The 23840-nt window shown below is 42.2% G+C and overlaps 1 protein-coding gene across 2 annotated transcripts in view; it reads right to left on the bottom strand.

Moving 5' to 3' along the window:
• Positions 1–66: 66 nt before the first annotated feature.
• The window catches only part of hip1rb (huntingtin interacting protein 1 related b), a 36185-nt gene continuing 12411 nt past the window's right edge, over positions 67–23840 (bottom strand). The window contains exons 2-32 of one of the 2 annotated variants that reach the window (XM_061039254.1): positions 21814–21877; positions 20832–20974; positions 20177–20233; positions 19866–19946; positions 19105–19181; positions 18850–18911; positions 17247–17387; positions 16646–16703; positions 16220–16295; positions 14886–15050; positions 14715–14770; positions 14556–14628; positions 13260–13443; positions 13075–13163; positions 12866–12982; positions 10572–10673; positions 10169–10363; positions 8687–8834; positions 8475–8561; positions 7773–7880; positions 7418–7554; positions 5980–6090; positions 5827–5885; positions 4801–4831; positions 4621–4683; positions 4414–4514; positions 3341–3446; positions 2958–3081; positions 2820–2881; positions 2392–2622; positions 67–1193 (exon numbers count right to left, since the gene is read on the bottom strand). In XM_061039254.1, the coding sequence (XP_060895237.1) occupies positions 1185–1193; positions 2392–2622; positions 2820–2881; positions 2958–3081; positions 3341–3446; positions 4414–4514; positions 4621–4683; positions 4801–4831; positions 5827–5885; positions 5980–6090; positions 7418–7554; positions 7773–7880; positions 8475–8561; positions 8687–8834; positions 10169–10363; positions 10572–10673; positions 12866–12982; positions 13075–13163; positions 13260–13443; positions 14556–14628; positions 14715–14770; positions 14886–15050; positions 16220–16295; positions 16646–16703; positions 17247–17387; positions 18850–18911; positions 19105–19181; positions 19866–19946; positions 20177–20233; positions 20832–20974; positions 21814–21877 (3117 nt within the window). In that variant the 3' untranslated portion in view covers positions 67–1184. The remainder of the gene's footprint in view (positions 1194–2391; positions 2623–2819; positions 2882–2957; positions 3082–3340; positions 3447–4413; positions 4515–4620; positions 4684–4800; positions 4832–5826; positions 5886–5979; positions 6091–7417; positions 7555–7772; positions 7881–8474; positions 8562–8686; positions 8835–10168; positions 10364–10571; positions 10674–12865; positions 12983–13074; positions 13164–13259; positions 13444–14555; positions 14629–14714; positions 14771–14885; positions 15051–16219; positions 16296–16645; positions 16704–17246; positions 17388–18849; positions 18912–19104; positions 19182–19865; positions 19947–20176; positions 20234–20831; positions 20975–21813; positions 21878–23840) is intronic. The other variant, XM_061039256.1, reaches the window with a different exon arrangement.

The following is a 23840-nucleotide window of genomic DNA, read 5'->3' as shown; positions in this document are numbered from 1 at the left end:
AAATCTTTAATAAAATACAAACAGAAGTTTAATCAGCTTGAAAATCATCAAGTACTACAATGAGACTTTAAATCAAACATTTATTGTTCATTTTTGTTGGACATTTACACTTCTTACAAGGAGAAACCACCATTATCTTAACTAAAATATATTAATAGATCTGAGTGTATAAAGACATTTTTAAACAGAGGAAAGATAGAACATAAAAAGATGCATTTTAAGACCCTGTATGAAAAGCTCCCAGAGGCAAAGAGGACTTTAACACCATCATATTAATCCGCAAGCTAACCCTGAATTCACCGTATTTAGCCTAAAAGAAGCATTGATAATTACGGACGCCTACATCCGATAATTATGTACAAGCATTGATTCTTTATGCTTCAACAACATGTCCAGGTCCTCCTCGAATAGAGAGACATTCAGGAGATGAGTATATGTATAAATTATACTTGGTGTGAGGTGCACACTCCTATACAAACTACATGTCTTCACAGATATCATTCAATGCAGTAGTACTTTTCAAGGCCTCGGAGACAATCTTACACTGTTGAGAAAGAAAGATGTTTTGCACACAAGAGGGTTGTACTGCTTCATGAAGGCAAAGCAAGAGGTATGTTAAAACTTTTGCAGCAACGTGTACGCACAGAATGTGATTGCCCAGTTTCCTATATTAATATATATAACAACATAAATAGAACACAGTGTACATTAAGAAGAAAACGCTATGTGCTCTGCATCGAATACCCCAAAACAGTGTGCAAAGATGTTTTACAAAGCTTGATGAAAAATCTATTGACAAGATATTCTTTCATTTGTGATTATCAGACTTTTAAAAGAATCGGTACATTTAAATTTAACATTTTAATAAAGCAGAAAAAAAATACTTTCACACAGCCTAAAAGTAAAATATTAACCTTTTGTTTTTTTGTTCTTGTTCCCACATACTTAAATTAAAAAGGACTCTGTTGTGATGGCATTAAGTGTAACTTTTAAAAAAAGGGGTAAAGACATCGTTTCCCCAACAGGCATCCAGAGTCAAAAATCAGGCTTCTTGGCAGAAAACAAAGGAACAAAGAAAAAGAAGAATCACCCTTTAACTTAAGGAACAATCATTCACAGAAAGGCGTTTGTCCTCGGTCAAGTCAGACATTCGAGAGTGGAGCGTTTTCCTCTTCTGCTCAGCATCACTTCAACTGCAACGTAAAGAAGAGAGGACGTACTTTAAATATTCACACACGATATAAAAACATATTCAAGACATGTTTCAGACTGCCCACCCTAATCCGTTTTAAAAATCTGTTCTGGGTGATATTTTAGAGCTGTTTTAAAATGCGACAACAATCACATTTCTACAGAAGCATCTTAGTGGTTCTAAACAGCTGGGTCGGGACCCAAAAGTGGGTCACAGCGCCGTATCCAGTGGGTCATGAATGTGTGCCTGGAAAAACGAATTGTGTCAAAGAGTCTGTGAAGCACTTTTTAAACATGTTTATGTTGTTTTGTGTCTTTGTTTTTACCGCCTGAGGTCCAAATCATTTTTCATGAAATAATAAATCGGTTGAAAAATAATAAAACATTCAAGGTGGGAAGTTTAATCTAGAAGTTTGATTAGATTTGACATATTTTTGTTTGGCACATCTAGTTTTTGCATAATTAGTCTTTTTTTTGTTTGGTGATTTGTAACACTGTGGGCACCTGAGGTCACATAGGTAGGAAGGCAGGCGGAGGACCAAAATGCACCTGTGTGCTGGACAAGGTTAGTGCATGTGTCCCATGCATAGTAGGTGGGCTATAGTCCTCCAAGCGGGAGGCCCAGGTTTGAATCCTGTGGCTCCTTTCCTGCATGTCATTCCCCACCCTCTCTCGCTCTCCCTGGTTTGTGACTCTATCCACTGTCCTACCTCCAAATTAAGGCAGAAAAAGCCCAAAATAAACTAATATTAAAAAAAAAAAAAAAAATGCACCTGAATGGGCCTACGTTTCCTTTTTTTTAAAACAACAACAGGAGCCAGGATTTTATTTTTTCTTATTTTGGAAAATAAATCATAAGAGAGGCAGGACTCTGCGAACACCACATCCTGATTTTTGGACAAATTGCCTCTACATTGGCAGTAGGAATATGAACAACTGGACTTTAATTTGCAACCTGTTGAATTGTAACCTCATAAGAAATTTAAGCACTTTAAGGCACTGCTTTAACTTTTTAGACGTGGAAGCTGCATCAACTCCATGTTTACAATCTGAGTGATCGGATATCTTGTAAATAACAAAGTGACAGTCATTCCAAAAGATTTGATTTCAGGAACAGTCTGACAAAAAAAGTCTTATTTCCTCATATGAAACATGAACATCCTGATAAACAACACGTAGTCTGTTGGTCACTGCTCTCACCGGGGTTTTGGGTAGCACGTTGGGTTTCTGAGCCAGCGCAGGTTTTCTCATGACAGCAGGCTTGCTGGGTTTTGGAGACATGGTGACAGGATGGCTCAGCAAGGAGGCGTCCCCGTTCCCCTCAGGAAGCTCCTCCAGAGGAACTCCGGCCAACTCGTAGTGCTTCTTCCTCAGCTCGCCCAGACGCAGACGCTCGTTCTCCAAACTGCTCTCTAACTCCAGCAGCTTCACCTGGAGGAGCCGGAAACAAAGGGGGGGGGGGGGGGGTTATTTACTGTCAACACGCTGACCTCAATTTAACCTCTTTGCACAACAAAGTGAAATATAAGACGTGAATGTTTTGAATATCTGATGAGTGAGGCACATGTCTCCAGTCTAGAGCCAGTCTCTGTTTAACCCCCCCACACAGTCCCAGGATAAAGTCTCACCTGCGACTCCATTTCCTCCCTCCTCAGTTTGATGAGGGACATCCCGGAGAAGTCCATGGTGTCTGCACAGGAAAAAAACGTTACTGAAAATTCAAATTCTTCTGAAATAATCACAATCGCATATTAATCTGTACTCACCTTTTTCCTCCAGGTGTTCCTGACCCGTCCTTGTCGAGGCCACCACATTAGCCGCCATTTCATTCACGTGGCGAGAAGCCTGCTGGAGCGACGTCAGCTTCTTACTGTTTCGGTCGGCCTTCACCTGAGAGCGGAGGAGATGACACGAGACGTCAAGCGTCTAAAAACATCTTCACAAAGTCACAGAAACAAAAAAGATAAAAGTGCTAAAACAGTGTGTTACAAAAGGAGAACAAAGCGGTCGCTGATTCAATTTAATGTTGGTGAATTTGTTCTTTCAGGTGATGACATCATTGCTGTACTCAAAATCTGAATGATTTCACAGCTGCAGTACCTTAAAAGCTCTTCATCAGAATGTTTCTTTCTGGATGTGAGTAGATTACCTTCGATGCAGCGACCAGCTGAGCCGTGCTGGCAGCGATCTCGTGGGAGCAAACGATCAGCTCTTCGTATTTGCCGGTGTGCAGCACCACCTTATCAGCAGACTCCCTGTGAGGACGCAGGTAAAGAGGAAATATGACTTTATTTATCCCAGAGGGCGATTCTGTTCCACAGTCCACCCAGACCATGAATACATTTACAAACGAACAAGAGAAGGAGATTAATCAGAGACAATAAAACTAAAATCTGTATTTGACAAATGTGAGCGTTGGCAGGCTGATACCCTCGTGTGGTCTCTTTGGGCAATGACACCCACCAGGGCCAGATAAAAAGCACAGTTTGAGGACAACAGAAGTCAATAAATACACAAGACATTCAAGGATATGTCATATCAACCCACTCAGCGGCACAGCCAGAAAAACGGCTGAATGAAGAATCTCCAACATTTCCTGAATGAAAAGGAATTATTCAGGACATTTGTCTCTAAGATTTGATTATTAGAGTCTTCTCCATAGCTGCCCCCCCTCCCTCTGGAACTCACTCCCTACACACATTCAACCCTGCACCGACCCTCCTACTTTTAAATCACTGATCAAAACTCACCTCTTCAAGCTTTTAATGTATGATTGTGATGTATTTCCTGTTTTCTGTTGTTTTACCTTTATTCTTGTTATCTTTATGATTTGTGTGTAATGTTGCAATGTCTGTTAGTCTGTCCTTACTGTGCTGTTCTTTCTGTTTTTAACTATTGTAAAGTGTCTTTGAGTTTTTGAAAAGCGCTTATAAATAAAATGTATTATTATTATTATTATTATTATTATTAATAATAAAAAAAGGTGAAACATATGAGAAGAACTGGATATCGTTGTAGCCAGGAGTGATGTCTTTGTTATTCTTATGTGTGTGAAGAACTCTGCATCCTTCTCCTACAAATGATCTTGGACTGAAAAGACTTTAAAAGACAATCCATGAATCTGAGGGAGCACTGATTCATATATATCTACTTATACATTCAATTCATATGAAGTGACTTTCCCTGATATTCTCATTTATAAAGCTGTAGTGTTTAACTTACACCATCTCTGTGGCTCCCCATCCCACAGCCTTGGCCGCAGAGATGAGCCCCTCAGTCCAGCGAGAGTTTCTGGCGTAGAACTCCTGAATCGACGCTGCGCCCTTCATGGAGACAAACATCACAAACTCTTAGTCCTGCTTGTTGTTGTTTTATTTTCTGAATGAAGCAGAGCAGCAGAAACTCTCAGACCAAACGGAGCTGACTCACCTTCCCTCCCTCCACGATCTCCTTCTGCAAGTCTGTGGAGGCTATGATCAGCATGCGGATGGCCTAATCGATAAGAGGTAAGAGATAAGATGATGTTATTTCAAAAGGCATTCGGTGTCTGCAGGGTAGACGAGGGAAAACAAAACAAGTATACACTGAAAACAGTCCAAACTAGCGTACCTTCATCAGGTCTGTGCAGCTGTAGAGGATTCTATAAGAGAGAAGAAAACATTGGGATTTATACGTGGTGGCATGTTTATCATGTTAACAATGAAAAGTTAGGAGAAGGTGAAAGAAAAGATGAGCAGCAGGAAATACAGAAGACGCATTTTAATGTTGTGTGCAGCACTTTTTAAAGAGGTCATATTCTGCCCTTTTTGGGGTTCATATATTTAATCTATGTACCTACTAAAGTATGTTCACAACAGATAAAGTTCGAAAAAAGTGTCTGTTTTCATGTACTGCTGCTCCATGCACCGGCTCGCTTCTGACTCTCTCTCTAAGGCTCTGAAGCGCCCACATTCAGAGTCCCCACGTGTGCCAAGTCTGATCTGATTGGTCGGCCTGTCCCGCCCCTTTTACCATATTGGGAATGCAGCCACTTTGGCTCCAAGGGAAGCATAAACATTAGCACCTTAGCACTACTGTGCTACCGCAGGCTACGGCATATCGTGGGCGTGCTACAGAAGTTAACGGGCCTGCAACATGAGCTGCAGGGCTTGCCACAACGAGCCAATGGGCTTAGATCAGTGATCTCACACTGACAAGACGTCACACTGGCAAATGTTTTCCGAGGGCGGCTAGAACCGAGCGTTACATGCAGCTAATGCTACAGCTAACAGGAGGACGTAGGAGAAGCCGCGTTTCTGCAGACTTTGAATTTTTGCACATAGATGTGCCTAAACATGCACAGGACACTTAGAAAACACACTAAAGAGCATATAAAACCAGAAAAAGCAGAATATGACCCATTTAATAAAACATTGGATGGGAGATTCTAAAATGTGGAAGACAAGCAAAATCTGATAAAAGGTAAACAGGAGTGAAATAATTCACAAGAGTCAGATATTGATAAAGACATTTTCAAAGTAAAGTAAAGTTCTTAAAGTCTGTAATATATCTTAAATGATTCATAAACTTTGATTGGACGATGCATCTGGAAATAAATGTGAGTAAGATGAAATAAAATCCCATCATTTAACAAACCTTTCATTGACCTCCAGTTTGACTCCCGACGTGTCTTTTCTGGCCTGATTCATCATTTCCTAAACACAGAGCCACACAAAAAGACATTGATGAGTAACAATAGATGATCAGTTCATGACTACAGGTACACTCATTACAGTCCTCATCACTCACATCAATCCTGCGGACCGCCTCTTCAATAGCCGCTGACGTCGCAGCCATTTCTTTATCGACCAGATCTCCGAGCTCGTCCTGACGCACGTCCATGCCTTTCGGTCGCAGCTCCTGGAGAAAAACAAGAGGGAAAAATATTAATATTTAAAATAACTCAAGATATTTGTGTACTGATGAATGGGATAAGCGCTCAGTGAGGAAACCCCTCACCCCCGTTATGTTCTTAAGTCTTACTGATAAGTTACAGAACCTACTGCATGGCCCTCAGTGGCCACCGTAACCTACACAACATGCCAACTTCAGCAGATCAAGGCTTTGATTCTGAAAGTGATGGATGACGCTGGTATCACCTTCTCTATGGTAAGGCCCCTGATCGCCCCCACGACCCCAAACATGAAGCTAGATTGGCAGCGAGAGCCATGAGACCCCCCGGGGTTATCAAGTGGGAATCTCCCTTCACCGATGTTTCATTAAGTGATTCACACAACACCTCGAAGAGGCTCGACCGTTAGCTCCAGCTTCCCCAAACCATTGGTACCCAGTCGTTACAAATGAAAATCAAACTGAACAATACTGTTAAGACTTTCTATGTACAACATTTCTTGAAACTTTTCTTTTTTAAGAGAGAGACTAAAACACAGTTTGAAGAGCATCAGTTTCCATGTTCAACACCCACTGAGCCTGACTCAGAGCCAGAGGAAAAGTCTGAATTTATTGTTTTGCCCGTCTTGGAAACAAAATGGTAAAACTCCAGTGAGGAGCTTTTGTTTTGTTTTGATTGACTCCATCTGGACAAAGCAGTGCGCCTTTTTCTCTTTCCTGATTTTTGTCCTGTACATTTCAAAGTCGTGTTTTCTGACAACAACAAAAGAAACTCTCATCCTGCTGTCTTTAAACAGTCAAATGTATCACTCGTTAGTATCTGCTGTGTCTCCTACCCTGTGGCAGCGTTTACAAGCATAAAAAAAATCAGTATTTAAAAAGCAGAAATTGAGGGTCCCAACAGATCAACACTTGGTTTTGGATTGCTGACAGACGGTGATGTCACTGAGCCAGGGAGGAAACAAGTCGTTGTTGGAATATAAAATAGAAGCTAAATATAAATCACATTGCAGCATCTTGTTTTGTTTGGAGCTAACCCACATTTAGGTTTATGCACAATCAGCAGACTCGGCAGGACGAGAGGAGGAGCTCAATTCTGGCACTTAACCACAGATGTTGACTATGAGGGAGTGAAATAAGACAAGGTTTATTTGTAATTAAAATTTGTATCTAACAGAAATGTCCTGCAGTAGAACAGATTCAAGCAGGAAGCTGTCAGTAAAACACAGATTCTCCTTTTCTTTTGTCAAATAGTACAATGAAATATAGCGCTTCAAAGTTAAGAGTCTATTCAATTAAACCTGAAAAACAGATCATCAGAGTTAGTGTCTCCCACCTGGCCCAGGTGCAGGATCTTTTGAACCACTATGCGGATGGAGGCCGGGTCTGCCCTCTGGAGGGAGGTCTTGGACTTGAGATCTTTGAAGAACTGCAGACTTTCAGTGGCACAGCCTCTGCAGTTCTCCGTCAGTCCTACAGGGGTAACAGAGCAGTCATCAACCATGAAGCATAACGCTGCACGTTAAGACGTCAGAAAATACTGCAAGAGGCATCTAGAGTCTGACATTCAAAGTCAAAAATCTGAAATGTAGCTTTGCATGTGGACAAATGTCCTCCTGGGAGATAAACACAAAAATAACTAAGATTACTCTCTCTGCATTTCACCAGTTATAGTTTGAGATATTCCTTACGGTCTGCTTGGTCAGTGGGCGCCATGTGTGCTGTGGCGCTGCCGTTGATGATTGTATCCGCAGCCAAGTGGGAGAACTGGGTCAGAGCCCTGAGCAGCCCTCCAGCATCTGGTTACAAGAGCAAACAGAGAGAGAGAGAGAGAGAGAGAGAGAGAGAGAGAGAGAGAGCATGATGCCACATAATAATTTAAATCCAACAGAGCAGCCTCACAACATCTCAGAGGATACAGAGTTAATACTGTGAGTAAACACGTGTGCAGAGGCATGTACATGAGCATGAGATATCAGAGTGTCAGGAAGTAGTTTTATCTGTTTCATATTAAGATGAGGCTGCATTTTATGTGTGTTGTGTTTCTTTGCTTTTTGTATATCAATCAAAGAACAGGTACTGAGGAAACGCCATCATTTATTCTAAATGAGGAAACACAGGAGGTTCAAAATGTAATAAAACTAGATGAAATGAGATTCAGTTAAAAGCTCTTGAGGTCTTGAGTTTGTTTTTAAAAATGTAGTGTATAAGGGGGTTCTCTTCTTTTTTTCTTGGATCGTATCGTTTCTGTTTCGTCCAATGATTATGAATCCTTCATCACGTCTGTATCAGTTTTTACTTTTGTTTTGAATTTAGATTAAACTAAAATGACAAAACAAACAGCCTCCGACAGTGAGCAGGATCATGTCGAAGTCAAAGCAGAGCAAACTTACCCCTCATGTTACTCAGATAGTCTGCATGACCCTTTTTCACTTTGTCGATGGAGCCCAGCGTGGCCTCCGCCCGACTTATGAGGTAATCTGCGTCATGAGGACAGAGGATCAAAAAAAAAGCTTTGTTTAAGTCTCCAGAATGAAAACATACATATATAAAGATACTCTTTGAATCTTTGTCTGCTGTGCAACGGCTTCAGTCGTGGTCTGACCTGGAGAGCTGGTGCAGCGTACATGAAGAGGATCATCCAGTTTAGCGACAGCATCCTGGACGATGTTTTCAGCCTCGGTGATGGTTCCCTGCAGCAGAGCGAACTGCTCCTCCAGGAGCTTCTGCTTCAGCTGCTCCTCCTGACTCGACTACATGTACGCAGACACAAATACATAAAAAACTACACTGAAAATATATCTGCTTCAGAAAGTCTCATGCAACCCATGTTTCCAATTTCAGGGTTAAAGGTAGAACAAATCCACAAACGCTGTTCCCCCAGCTCCCATTAATAAGGTTTAATCAACAAGATTCACAGTCAGACTTAACAAAGCTTCATCACTTTTCTAGTTCAGGTGAAATGAAGATACTAAAATACTTTTACTGAACTCGTCTACTTCCTTAAGAACAATGGATGCGTTCCAACTATAGAGGTCTTCCTTTAAAAATGCCCACTACGCTCTGCCAATGAAAGGCGTCTGATCCAACCTTCACAACAGGGTCCTAAGACGCTGACTAGACTCTTCTCCTCTGTCGCCCCCCGGTGGTGGAATGAACTTCCAAACTCCATGTGATCTGCAGAGTCCCTCTGCACCTTTAAGAAAAAGCTAAAGACCCAGCTCTTTCATGAATACCTACTAACTTAATGATGATGGTCTCCATATTATTGATGATGATGATGGTAATGACGATGGTTTTTGTTTGATAACGACGACTTATAAGATGGTTTCTATACTGATTAGAGCTCTCAAGAACTGCCCTCAATGTTGTGCTTTGCCTCTGGTCACTTCCTGTCAGCACCTGTGTGTCCAATCGGACTCAAAGCTGATCGTTTGCTCTTACTGACATTGTTCCCTTTTTTCTAGATCCTTGCTTGTGTTGTTCTTACTCTCTGATGTACGTCGCTTTGGATAAAAGAGTCTGATAAGTGAAGTGTAGAATTGTAGGTAGAGCTGAGTGCTTTCAAGCTCTTCCCTTCACTTATGTGTTCATATGCGACACTATGTCTTAAGATTACACTGCAGCATACTCTTCCTGCACATTGTCTGTCCTAGTATATCTTACCCCTGCAGCCATGTTTGTGGTATATAATGTATATGTTTAATGTCATCCTTCACAGTGGATCAGATGGGAGATTTGTCACAGCATGTTTTCCAAAATGCCTTAAAAATAGTGAGTAGGTGTGCACTTTACAATATAGGTCTGAAATGCATGTTAAATATTAGACTGAAATGAGCAAAAAATATCAAAACATCATCGTGTAAGTGACTGGGAGTGTTGCCTTGAAACATATCACAGTACTGCAGTCCAGCCAAGTGCACAAAAACTGCACAGTCACCCTTGGGATGATTGTTTTTTCTCTTTCTTTATCTTGAGGAGGCAGACTTTACATTCTGCTGAATATAAACTAATGTCTAAAGCAGAGTCTCACTGCTCATACTGCTGAGCTCGGCTCGGCTCGGCTCGACCGTCCTGACTGACTGACCTTCTCCTGCAGTTTGCCCTGCAGCTCGCCGACCTCCCTGCTGCTCCTCTCTCGCTCCTGCAGGAGTGACGACTGCTGCACCTGCGCAGCCTGCCGCAGAGAGGACAGCTCCGCCTCCTTCTCGCTCACCGACCGCATCAGACGCTCCTTCTCTGCCTGCAGAGACGTCATGGAGCTGCTCACTTGCTCCGAAGTCTGGCAGAGAGAGAGAGAGAGAGAGGGAGAGAGGGAGAGAGAGAGAGAGACAAGGGAAGCCAGAAGAGGCAGATGGCTGTAAGTGTCGGAGAGAAAGTCAATCCGGAAATGTGTGAAGCGCCTCAAGCCTCCATAAAACAGAGCTGGTGGTGCATCAGCTGATCTTTGATGTTATATAAGCGTCATTGTGATACAGGTGCACACTCACCTTCTCGCTGCTCTGCAGAGTCGCTCTGATGCGCATCACTTCTGCCATCTTCTCATCCAACTCTCTCCTCAGCTTCTCCATCTCAAACTTCTGCTCCTCCAACTGTAGGAAATTTTTTTTATTTTTTTTTAAACATAAATCCACACTGCCAGCTCACGGCCTTTTGATCAGCACAGGAAGTCAGACTGTGCCCTTTCTGGATGCTTTTAAAGAATGCCAAGGACAAAAACAAGGGACTTTTTTCCCCTGTTGCCATTGACAACCTTAATTCACCAGCCTCACTTTGCTATTTTTTTTTTTTAATGTGTTTCTGCCTAAGTTGTTTTTTTTTTTAGCTTGTTCACTTCGATTATTTACTTTTTATCAAATTTTCTCGATTTTATTTTTCTCACCTTGATTATTCATTGCTATTTATTGACCCATAACCAGCACAGCACTCGATTTCTCTTAACTTTGCACTCTCTTCTGTTTTTTTTAATGTTTCAGCTTCTAGCTCCGTGTAGTTTGAATACCTCAGTGTTTAACTTGAGCTGCTGACTTTCTTCAACTTTAATTTTATTATTATCTCGAAGGAAATTAGATCTGCAGCAGTCATCCAGACACAACAGATACACAAAAAAACAACGTCAGAAATATGAATACAGACACACAGAGAGAGTGCTGCAGCAGTTGTGTACCGCTTTCTAATGGGACATATACTCTACATGAAGTAAACCTGAATATGTGCTCGGTTTTTCTACGACTATAGTCGTCTGTAACTTGTTAACAATTCTTCCTGCAGAGTGATATGATCAATCAATCAATCTTTATTTCTATAGCACATTTAAAACAACCGTGATTGACCAAAGTGCTGTACAAGTGTAAAAAACACAATATAAAAACAACAAGTAAAATAACTTATAGAATGAAGCACAATAAAAAAATAATAAATAGGAGCATGAATAAAAGTTAAAAATATCAAGCTCAAATTGAGACAAACACATTGAGGTGTTTCAGGTTTTAAACAGAGTAATCAAAGATGTCTTATTATCCAGACAGACAGAGCAGTTAACTCAATATTTTTAAGAATAAATTCAGAGAGAAGGGCAGAGAGAGAGAGAGAGAGAGAGACAGAGAGAGAGAGAGAGAGAGAGAGAGAGACAGAGAGAGAGAGAGAGAGAGCGAGAGACAGAGAGAGAGAGACAGAGACAGAGAGAGAGAGAGAGAGACAGAGAGAGAGAGAGACAGAGAGAGAGAGACAGAGAGAGAGACAGAGAGCGAGAGAGAGAGAGAGAGAGAGACAGAGAGAGAGAGAGAGAGACAGAGAGAGAGAGAGAGAGACAGAGAGAGAGAGAGACAGAGAGAGAGAGACAGAGAGAGAGAGACAGAGAGAGAGACAGAGAGAGAGAGAGAGAGACAGAGAGAGAGAGAGACAGACAGAGAGAGAGAGACAGAGAGAGAGACAGACAGAGAGAGAGACAGACAGAGAGAGAGAGAGACAGAGAGAGAGAGAGACAGACAGAGAGAGAGAGACAGAGAGAGAGACAGACAGAGAGAGAGACAGACAGAGAGAGAGACAGACAGAGAGAGACAGAGACAGAGAGAGAGAGAGAGAGAGACAGAGAGAGAGAGAGACAGAGAGAGAGAGAGAGAGACAGAGAGAGAGAGAGAGAGAGACAGAGAGAGACAGAGAGAGAGAGAGACAGAGAGAGAGAGAGAGAGAGAGAGACAGAGAGAGAGAGACAGAGAGAGAGAGAGAGAGACAGAGAGGGAGAGAGAGAGAGAGAGACAGAGAGGGAGAGAGAGAGAGAGAGAGACAGAGAGAGAGAGAGAGAGAGAGAGACAGAGAGAGACAGAGGGAGAGACAGAGAGAGAGAGAGACAGAGAGAGAGACAGAGAGAGAGAGAGAGAGAGACAGAGAGAGAGAGAGAGAGAGAGTTGATGGAGCGTGCCATCACACACAGGAGTTCGAAGGGCAAGAAACCAAATTCAATCAACATCTGTTCCAGTGTCTTGCTCTGCCAATCCGCTTCCTCACCTCTATAAAAATGAACGCATGCTCACTGCTCAGTTAGTTAGAAACTATAAAACTGGTCATGGGCCTCATCTGCGTGAATTATTTTTGTCAAGTTGGTTGTCTGTCCAAGAGTAAAAAGTTCTAAAATTGGCATGAGATGCTGTTAAGACTCTTCTTGAAAATTCTAATTCACTGAATTTGGGGAGCAGAAAGTATGACGTCATCGTAATAAACGCCAGCGCCCCAGGAGCTTTTTTTTTTATTACTTTGAATCAAAGGAAAATGTTCATTCACAAACCTTCATGTCCGCCTCCTGTTTTATTCGATCAACCTCAAACGACAGCTGCTGTTTGGTCCTCTCCACCTCGTCCTGGGTCTGCTGGGTGGCTGACAGCATCTTCACAGTGTCTGCACTCTGTCCACACACAAACATGTTTGAAGTTACCGCACACACAGCCGGGTGATGACATCTAATTAAAAATCACACATCTGCGCTCTGGTCTGTACCTTCCTCAGGAGCTCGGCGTGGCTCGACACCAGCTCTGTGTGCTTCTCCTTCAGCTTATTGTAGCGCTGCTCGGTGGCCTGCGCTCTCTCTGCACAGCAAACACAAAAGGATTATTGTTCAGCGTTTGACCAACATGTTGTCATCATAAATGTAGGAATCAAATTGTTTTGAGTGTGCGTCTCACGTTCTGCCTCGAGGAACGTGAACTGTACACTCTCATGTTCGGCGTTCCGGCGACGTGTGGCCTCCAGCTCCATGCGCAGTTGCTCATTTTCCACGAGAGCGCGTTGTTTCTGTGCACGCTGTTCTTCTAGCTCCGCCTCCAGGCTGTTGATCTGTGACTTCAGCTGTGTGATGTAGCGCTGAGCCTTTAGGAAGGGGAAAGACAGATCAGCATTGAGGAACAATCTACTGCTGTCAGTGCCAATTCAGTTAAAAAGAGTCCCCTGGCTCTACTTTCAATCAATCAGGTGCTGCCCCAGTATTTGTTTTGCTAAGCCGCCTAGCCTTAAAGGTCACATATTCTCCTCCTTTTCAACCAGTTTAAATAAGTTTTAGAAATCCTCAAAACATGTGTGTGAAGTTTCTTGTTCTGAATCCACTCTGATCCTGTATTTGATCATGTCTATAAACCCCTCTATTTCAGCCCTGCTCACAACAGGCTGTTTCTGTGTCTGTACCTTTAAATATGTAAATGAGCTGTGTCTGACCACGCCCCCTCTCTGGAAGAGCTTGGGTGTACTCGGTGCTTTCTCGCTCCATGTCCTATTGTTTACGGTGAGAAGGCAGACTCAGAGGGCAGAACAAACACCTAGCTGTGGGAGTGTCACCCACCTGGGGGAGGGGCTACTGCCCTTTGTGATGTCATGAAGGGAAAATCTCCAGACGGCCTGTTTGAGCACACATTTTCTGAAAAGTGGAGCAGGAAGAAGACGGAGAGGATGGACTTTTCTCATTATTTTTGGGTTTGTAGACAAACTAGGGACACATATTAGTGTTAGAGGAACATGGAGAAGAGGATTCTGCGTAATATGTGACCTTTAATATGTTTAGTGTTCAGTTACTTTTTTTCTCTTTTGTTGGTTTTGTAAGTTCCTCCATATTTATTAATGCCTGTGCTGACGCTGATTTTAAACCATCTGCACTCCCTTTCAAGAGCACAAGGTGCTTTTAAAAAAAAACTACAACAGCTCGTCTTGTGATGATGCTGTCCCAATTTATCTTTACATTTCTTCTTGAGGTCAAAAAGGAAAAAAAGAGCACTCAAAAAGAGAAGGGAAAAGAGTGCAAGCGGGAGTGTGTGACGTCAATACTCCAAACTGCACAACCCTCGTCTCGTTCAGAGGTTACTCGCCACATTCCACAAGTCAGGAGCAGCATTTGCATCCGCCCAACACATGACCCAGATTCCTCAGCGCACACAGATAGCCGGGCCCTCGACCGTCACAACTCTTCCTTGTACACACTAGAAAGTCCTTACCTCTCCTTTGACTCTCTCTAACTCGGCTCTCAACAGCTCCAAGTCCCTCTTCAGACTCTCGATCTGGAGATCCCTGCAGATAGAAAACACCCCGTCATGATGTGCTCAGACTGACGGCGTGCTGAACAGAATGTAACGGTGAAAGAAGGCGACACTCACCTGTCGTCGAAGCCTCCGTTTGGAGGACCAAATGCCTGATCAAATATGTCCAGCTGCTGAGAACGAGTAAAATGATGAATGAAAAACAAACACACAGAAGATGACTAAAAACTCTACGAGTCACACAGATCACATTTAAGTCCTCGTGCTCCTGTGACTGACGTGTCTTACCTGTGGCTGTGACTGCTGGATGCTGGGTGAGTCGCTGACCTCGATGAGCGGCTCGGGGTCGTCATCCTCATCTTCTTGTTGCTCCGGTTCGTCCTCGTCCGGAATCACCACCACCGGCTTCACGTGTTTCGCCAACGAGGCTGCGTGCAGGAAGTTCGGAGGCGACTTTCAGGGAGAGAAGGAAACTCGGTGATTATGGTGTTTGCATATTTTTTCAGACGTACATATGCGACTAAAACGTTGGATATTCATACTGACAGTGATCGAGGTTTAGAATCAGAAAGTAGACGTGCACACGAGTAATCCGTCAGTCTGCACGCCGCTTTAAAGACTATGATGAGTATTTTATGACTACGTTAAACCGGAAACAGTTTGTAACAGTTTAAAATGTAAAAAAAAAAAAAAATGGCAAAAAAACATCAGATTGTCTTCTATAAAATATGAATGTGAGATTTCTACAGTGAACACATCTGTACGTCTACTTTCAAAATTTGAACGTTTCGTTTTTGTTTTTTTTGTGACTCAGCTCCAAAGTCGTCCCTAAAGCCGCGTTCCCACCAAGCGGTCCGGTTTTGATCAGTCCAGTTTGGTAAGGTAAACCCTGGCCCTGTTTGCATTACCGCTTGGTAAGCCGGATGGCTATAGCCGTGCCAATATACCCAGCCCGCCAATAAATTCAATGAAGAAGAACGTATTATCTTGCCCGACTCGACAGAGTTCGCGGACAGTAACTGATTTTACCGCTCACCACTGACCTCTTTTTAAACGTTTGTCTTAAGAAATATTGTGCTAGTGATGCAATGCAGCATAATGTCCTGCAATGTAAGCCCTGTTTTGTTTTTCTGTCTGACTTTATTCTTTATATTCCGTAAAACTTTCTGAAAATCTTAATAAAAATATGGTTTAAAATAAAAAAAGAAGAACGTGACACAGGTAACTAAGGAGGACACAAGCATTTTCAGTTCTTTGTTCTCGGCATGTGACTGTTGAACGTGCTGATATTATTCACAAAAAAGAAAAGAGAAAACAGCTTTGATATGAATCATCTTGTAATCCACGGGATATTCAAACATGGCGCCTTTTGTGTTTGTCCTTTATTACCACTGTGTAGGGGAAGTGATTATTCTTTCGACCAATCAACGGACTGCAGAGTGTACAGCTCAACCTTTAAGGGCCGGTACTGTACTGGTTCTTGGGACCCCAACGGAAGGGTAGCAAAAAAAATCGTATCGGTTATTTTGGTACCATTCCAAACTTTTGACGGTGGAAACGCCGATAAATGTGACCCAACTGAACAAGACCACTTGGTGGGAACAGGGCGTCTGCACTCTTACATCAGGCAGCTTTGGGATCTGGATCAGTCTCTTGAAGTAAAACATGTCTCTGGCTTTGTTGAAGAAGGTCTTAAGGCTGTGGAGAAAGAACAACATGTTTTATATCCATGCATAAAATGACAGCGTGTGTAACACAGACTAATGTCTCAAGTGTTTTTGGACTTTGTTTTATTTTAACGTGACTTAATGAGCCTTTTAAAAACATGAAAAAAGCTATTTAGTTACATAATCTTTTATCTTTACAGACTGACACATCATACAGGGAGGAGGGAAGGAAAACAATGATAGGAACATTTGCATGTGTTTAAAGTGCTGTGGTGAATGGGTGACGCTGGACCGTGTTTACACACTTCCTACAACAATAAAAAGATTCTCCCTGCTCTGATGTGTTGACGCTGTCATGGCCTGAAGGTGTGCATGTCGTACCTGTGGAACTGGTCATGGAAGCGATCACGGTGTCCTTGTAAAGTGTCGGCAGGTAGACCTGACATCACAGACATGACACACAGATTTAATGAGAAGGCAATGTTTTGAGAAATGATGAAATCAAAGAGTTTAAAGGCTTTATATGTGATTTTTTCATCCAGCAGATGTCGCCCTTGAGCACCAGCATGAAATCAAAACAACTTGCGCTGCATTGTTGTGTTAGCATGCTAATGCTAGCGATCTTTATTATGCTCGTATCTTCACACTGCATGTAAATTTACCTGAAATGAGCGTGATCTAGAAACACAGTTAAGCAGTGAGTACAGTATGTTATTCTTCTTTTCTCTAGTCCCTCAATTAAACAACTTTTATACACTAGGGGAGGAGTCAGCCGGCCGTCCGGGCGATGTTAACAAACTGAAGATAGACCTCTGAAAACATCACAGACAGTGGGACTCGGGTGTTACACCCATTGTAGACAGTCATGACTCACAGAGTTATTTTCAGAGGATATACTTGATTTCTACATTTAAGTGTGAAAAATCACATATAAAGACTTTAAAGGGTTATCTGCACTTAAACGAGTAACGACTGTTCTTACAGGCGTGCAGCTTGAACAGCAGCTTGACGGTGAAGTGGTAGAGGTGACTGCAGTCCTGGATCACTTGGATGAGTGGAGACAGCCGACACTGGCCTGACGTGAGGGTGGAGATGGCGATGGATGTGTTGAGCTGTCGCATCACTGTGGAGAAAGTCAGAGAGGAGCAAAAGGTCGATGTTAGGAATCCCTGAGTGACTCTTCTGTCTGGGTACCTGATAGCTGCAACTCAGGGTGAAAATATCGTCTACTCTTTAAAACATTTGCACTGTAAAGAATCCCAATGAAGGACTACTACTGCCACTGTCTGATCAACTGCAGGTCAAGCAAACATTCAGTTAGTTCTTCTGGTACTTGAACACCTAGCTAACCACAGAGGAAGTAAGATTGATCGATAGTATTTTATTTATGTGTCATGCACACTAAGTGCCCAACCCTCACAGGTTTATAAGACATTAGAAATTCAGTTGCAGTGGTTCAACATTTCATAACATTACAAAGTTGCACGCTCCTTTCACAGCTACGTCTTAAGTCTTTTCTCCCAGCATGCTTTGCAAATAAAATCTGCTACAAAAAAAGGTTTCTTCTTCTAAAGCACAACTCAGGTTGTTCATAACCATCTAACGAGAAGAAATCACCATTAATGGAAGACACTTTAAAAAAAAAAAATGTCGTCATAGATGGGACAGAAACACAGAAAATGAATCTCATTCTAATTTCATCAAACAACAAACTCGTTCTTCTTCTTTAATTACGTTACCCTGCCGCTCTCTAAAGCTAAAGGTAAAGTCATTGAATGTTTTGATTGAGACCAGTGATTCTCAACTGGTCAAGCCTCAGGACCCGCCAACAACTCCTTCACCAACAATCACGACCCAAACATCCAATTTTTTTCAACCAATCAGATTTATCTAATGAAAGATAGTTCAGTTTGGACCTCAGACGGTAGAGAACAGGTGACAGAACAAAAAAGCACTTCATGGACTTTTGGAAAGTATTTTCTTTTCCAGGCACACATTCTCATCCTGCAGAAAGTCCCACTTTTAGGTCCCAAACCACCAGTTGAGAACCACTGATTTAGACTTTTCTAAAGGAGCTTTCTCATAAATTAAAGGGAAAACTTGTGGTGGTGAAATGATTATTGTGAATGAGGCCTTTTGTGCAAATTAATCTAAAAACATATTTCTGAGACTGAGAGAAAATCTACATTTAGACTAAAGTTCACTCCGTTTAGAGTTCAGCTGCATATTGGTGTTGACACATGATCCTGGACCTCCACCCTGCACGCCTGAGAGCAGCACGTCGTCTCATCTAAACTAAAGGAAATCAAATAAATGTTGTCTAATTACAGACATTTCCTCCTCAGATAAAAACACAGGAAGCTAAAGTGATGAAACATGAAGTCATGAGATGAAAAACGTTCCTGTAGCGGGCTAGTGAATGTGAAAACAGGCAGGACAAGAGTTGCTAACAATGACATTTCTGTAAAGGCCTCCTGGCTTTTGCACATAAATAGATAATGTCAGCAGGACTCTACTGTAGCTCAAGTTTCTCTTCCTTGTGAGAGACGGATGAGGAAAATGGTGGGCGGAGTTTTGTTTTTCACCTGTCTCTGCCAGCCGCAGCTCCGCGTCCAAGTAATCGAACACCTCCACTGTGAGCTGGAACCTGCGGGGGAGAAGTCGATACCTCGGTTAGACAGAGAAGAGGCCCCACGGAGACACAATGACGACGTGACCCTGTGAAATTAAACAAGGAGGCAGGGCTCGTCGCTTTCTTCCTGGTTTTGTTCCGATGGCAGCTGATGTGCTTACGACTGACAGAGATTTAGATTCATGGCTGCAGCGTTTTAGACACTCACACATTATTAACATCTGTTCCCGCAGTGCGCTCCAGGACTTCATCCGTGACCTCCAGGTTTGGTGGGATTTCCGAGTGCTGCAGAGAGACACATTGGAGGTTTAAGCGCCATTCACATTTCGCTCATTCATCCATTACATGTTTTTAAAAAGGAACCCTGTATACTAAGACGTGTTGACCTTAGTTATTTGCACATGAAGCAGGAAAACTAACACCACCGCACTCGTCCCAGTCTCGTCTCCTCCCCTCTACACGTGCTTTCACACCTGATATTTTCAGGAAGAGCTGAATGTGTGAACGCAAACAGCCACATTTTTCCACTCAGACTTTATATCTGGAGTTTCTCATGCACGCCCCTCCTCGTATTTTTCCACAGAAAGTCCGGTTGAGCTGATGTGAGAACACAGCAGGATATAATCAGGAGACGTCATCTCGAGCGAGAGGGAGGGGGCGGTGACATTTATAAACTGTGACCGGTGCACGAGCATCGACTGTAATCACTCCTCCAGCAAAGATCTCACCACTAACACTGTGCTTGTGTTCAGATTGTTAAGGTTTAACGGGGATGAGAATCCAACAAAGAGAAGAAGAACGATGTAGCCTTACAATGTAAACATCAACGGCAGCCTGCTGGTTAATTAATTTAACATGTGTGTACAGAATACATCATTACTAATCCAGTAAGGTCAGCATGCTCTAATCCACGGGGCTCCTTTGAACATTTCATCATCTGGTGCGAGACATCAGAGAGGACGTTCTTACCTTCACATGAAACTCCATTTTAGTGCAGAGCAGCTTGGTGTACAGAGCCACCAGCTGTCCGTATCTGTCGTGGAGGTTGCTCTGGAGAGGAGCGGACGAGAGAAAAATGACTTTAAAAAACAGATTTTAAATACTGATGTCATCAAGTTATAGCTTCCATTTTGCCTTCCTGAAGTGACATGAATAACCTTTAACAGAACGTCCAAGTTAACAACAAATGCACCATTATCATTATTATTATTATTTTTTGCACATTAATTCAAACCTTCAAAAATAAGCAGAAGCAAATAAAAAGTGATGCAATGACTCACCCATAGTTGCCCAATTTCAACTAGAGAGCTGTGATGTCTCATGCAGTCTTGGAGGACCTGTGCAGGCGGACAGCGTCAATAAATAACTCTAGTAACAACTTACAATCGCTGCAGATTCACCAGGAAAACAAAAGGCTGTGGTTACATTAAGAAATGAACTGTGCATTTGCTCTTTGTATGTTTTATGTCTGTGTTGTATTAAGTGACTCCGTGTGCAACCAAATTTACCTACGGGCACAAATAAAGTAACTTCTTTTTTCTCCTTTAGGACACATCCTTACTGTGCAAATAAAAATGAAGCCATTTTTCAATGTATTATGAGACATAATATTACAAACCCTCCAGGATTTTGTGGACTTTTTCAGGGATTATTGCGGCATTAAGTGCCTGATATTGCAGCAGCTTTTAAGGCAAGGTCACAAAAACGGAGGATTGGTCGAATGTGCATGCATTTGCTTACATTGCAACTTCCTGCAGGGACTGATTTGTAGTTTTTTCTAATGCAGAAATGATGTATTTCCCAGCTTTAAGTTGAACTAGTGATACATCAGCTTTCCACTCTTTGACAACTCAACAACACCTAAACTTAAAAAATATCGTCCTGGTAACACAGAATGGAAAAGGGCAGTGACTGAGGGTCTCTCGGGGGTCTTACGTTGCGGTGGCCGTCCCGCAGGACTTTGTGCAGTACGTGGCAGAACTTCCAGCTGAGGATGGAGCTGCTGGCGAGAGGGAAACCCAGAGCGTAGGACCAGAAGGTGTAGGCTCCCTTCTCCCTGTGAGTCCCCAGGATGATTCCTGATGTTCTGTTAAGGAAGCACACACTCACAAAGAGCTGATGGAGGAAATGAAAGCTCAGTTTCCAGGAAGCGTTTGAGTTTTTATCTCTTGTATCACATTACTTTATCCACATTTGACAACTCTTAATCATTACCCTGTTTTATATTTGCATTAAATAAATCAGCCTTTGTCTCCCTGGACTCTACATTTCCTTTAGGCACCAATATCCTGCTCCAAAATACATCAAATAATAACATTAACATCTCCTAATGTGCTGTTTCATGATCATATAATTGCGCTCCTTAACTGTATTGACAAGTACGTCTGGGCGACGTGTGAATACAGACCCCAGTCGATTAGTCCGTTAGCTACATGTAATCAAACCAAAGCTTATTTTACTTTAATTTCCGTCCCTATAAATGCAAATCAACACGTTCTCCTTCAGGTTACAACAACGCGCTTCAACTCAACATTTACCGCGATGTGATTTTTCTCAATATAAATATAACAAATGTTCTAAAGAAAAGTTTGATAGATTTAAACCACCACAAAAACATTGCTTATGATGGTGAAATGTTCCTCTGTTCAAGTAGAGTTTGTCTTCTTCTGACAATTAACCATCTGGTTTCTTCAACTTTCACTGAGGAGCAAAAATCATCAACATTTGTCGTTATCGATATCGACTGAAATGAACATTTTGATCTTGATAACGTTTCCCAGCCCTACTCACAAGAGATAAAGACAAAAGATATCAACCTTCTCTGTCTGAAAAGAGTAACTGAAATATAAAGGAGCTTACAGGTTGTCATGCAAAGGTACGTATCCATGACAATCATCAGCAGTTTTTTAAAGGATACGTCGTGCATGTTTCTCCTTCACAGGCGTCTCAGCCGAGTTGATGGCTTTGCTGATGCTGCTCAGCTGAAAGAAAAGGAGGAAAGAAGAAGAGTTAATCTTTGGACTTGGACGTCTCAGTTCTTCACCCACACAGCCGTAGGCTTTAAAAATAGACGTTACAAACAAATATGAGAAGTCAAAGAGAAGATAACACGCTGCACTGGAATGAGCAGAATGACTCAAACAATGACTCTGTTCACTCTCTCTCTGCTGCACAGACTGACTGTCAGCTCTCATCTTGTGATAAGCTGGATTTCTCCTGACCAGGAAGAGTCAGGTTTATGACTGTGATTGAGTCTCAAACCTTTTTTTTCTTCACAAAAACTCGGGGGTAAACGCCTATCGAATCATCTGTGTGGAAAAGTCAAATGAATGTGTCGTAAATGTAGCTTCATGTGAGCTCAGGTCAAAAGGTGGTGAATCCAAAGTTAGCATGTTTTAAAAACAGAGTCTAACAGAGAGTGATCGTCACCTGAGGCACAAGACACACACACAGATCTGTAACCGGCTCAGCAGGTAAAACAAGTGTGGCTGAAGAGGAGCAGGAAGGGAGCGACACACAAACACAGTCTGGAGTCTGGATCTCTGAACTGCTGCAGGATCCCCATTAACATTCAGCTACTTCAGTGAAGCTCAGGTACAGAACACCATGAAGCACCAGAGCGCTCTTTTTTAATCTCTCTTACATCAAAGAAAAAACATCGCACCAAAGAAACAAGCTGAAGCTCACAGAAAGAAAATGTATCACTGAACATTCAGAAAATAAGGAGACGAACTTAAGATAATTCTACAAATATGTTACGATTGGAGCGTCCTTATTGTGATTGTTGAAAAGTGGAGGTGTAAAGACTTTGAGTGGGAAGGTAAGACTCTGCAGTTTAAAGTTTAAGTTTAAATTCTTCTCTAAAAGAACCAGATCCACTACGCCTTGTGCTCCTGTGATGTCTTTAAACTGTATATTCATCGTGTCTGCACTGAGCTCTGGAAAAGAGCGTTTAATTAGTCCTCTTTGTAGCGGTCGTGGGTTAGAATGCTGCATGTCGTCCCCCTGCTTTCTCTCTTCAGCTGTCATCTCTAATAAAAGACAAAAAAAAAAAGCCCCAAACACACTTTAAAAAAAAGATAATTCTAATCTATATTTCTATACTCCCTGAAGATTGTTAATGTTTATCCTTCTACCCTTTCTTTTCTTCTTTTTCAAATTCAGTTTGTTTTAACGCTTTTAATCTCGTGCTGAGATCTACATCCTCAGCGGAGCAAAGTGACGTCTCCTTTGAGATGTGAATCAGTGACTCGCTGAAAACACAACAATTACATAACGATCAAAGCTGAAGCCAGACGAAGCAATTACCCCCGGACTAACTGTGACACCACCCACCGCTCACTGCAGCTTCAAAAAACAGTTCAGCGTGCCCCGCCTTGGGTCTCAAAAGGGTGCAGTGTTGTGTTTTGTTTTGTTGGAAGGAAGTGCGCTAAAAATATTCAGTCAGGGAAAACCTTTAACTGTACGGTCCTCTGTCCTACTGAGGGGTTTCAATCAACCACACCTGCTAGTTTGTTTCTGTAAAAACCTTTAGACGGGCGCTGTTCAGGAACAAATAAACCTCACTGCTGACCTCCCCATGATGCTCAGCCTTGATTATTCAAAAGAAATATTTTGCTAATAGTGTTAAAAAAATATTCTTATCTGCAGCAAAACAGGAAAAAGTAAGATGTAAATAAAACAACGATGTTTTCTCAAGTGCCCCGTCTCCTTGAATACATCTGTTTGACCTCATTGTGTCAGCATCAGTATTACATAAGACATTAATCCAGCGTACAGTTTAAGCACTAACAGCAGCAACATCTTCAATCTCAGATTCTATTTCAGAACTGTAAAGCTCTTTTCTTGACCCGAGCTTTCAAAACCACCAGCCTCTGAAAATGTTCCCAGAGTTCCTCTTCCACACACACACGTCCCTCACAGCGGAAGATATTCCCAATCTCA

Source organism: Labrus mixtus, chromosome 5 (assembly GCF_963584025.1).
Source record: "Labrus mixtus chromosome 5, fLabMix1.1, whole genome shotgun sequence".
Taxonomy (NCBI): domain Eukaryota; kingdom Metazoa; phylum Chordata; class Actinopteri; order Labriformes; family Labridae; genus Labrus; species Labrus mixtus.
The sequence above is the reverse complement of the archived record's forward strand: the minus strand, read 5'-3'. Positions and strand labels throughout refer to the sequence as shown.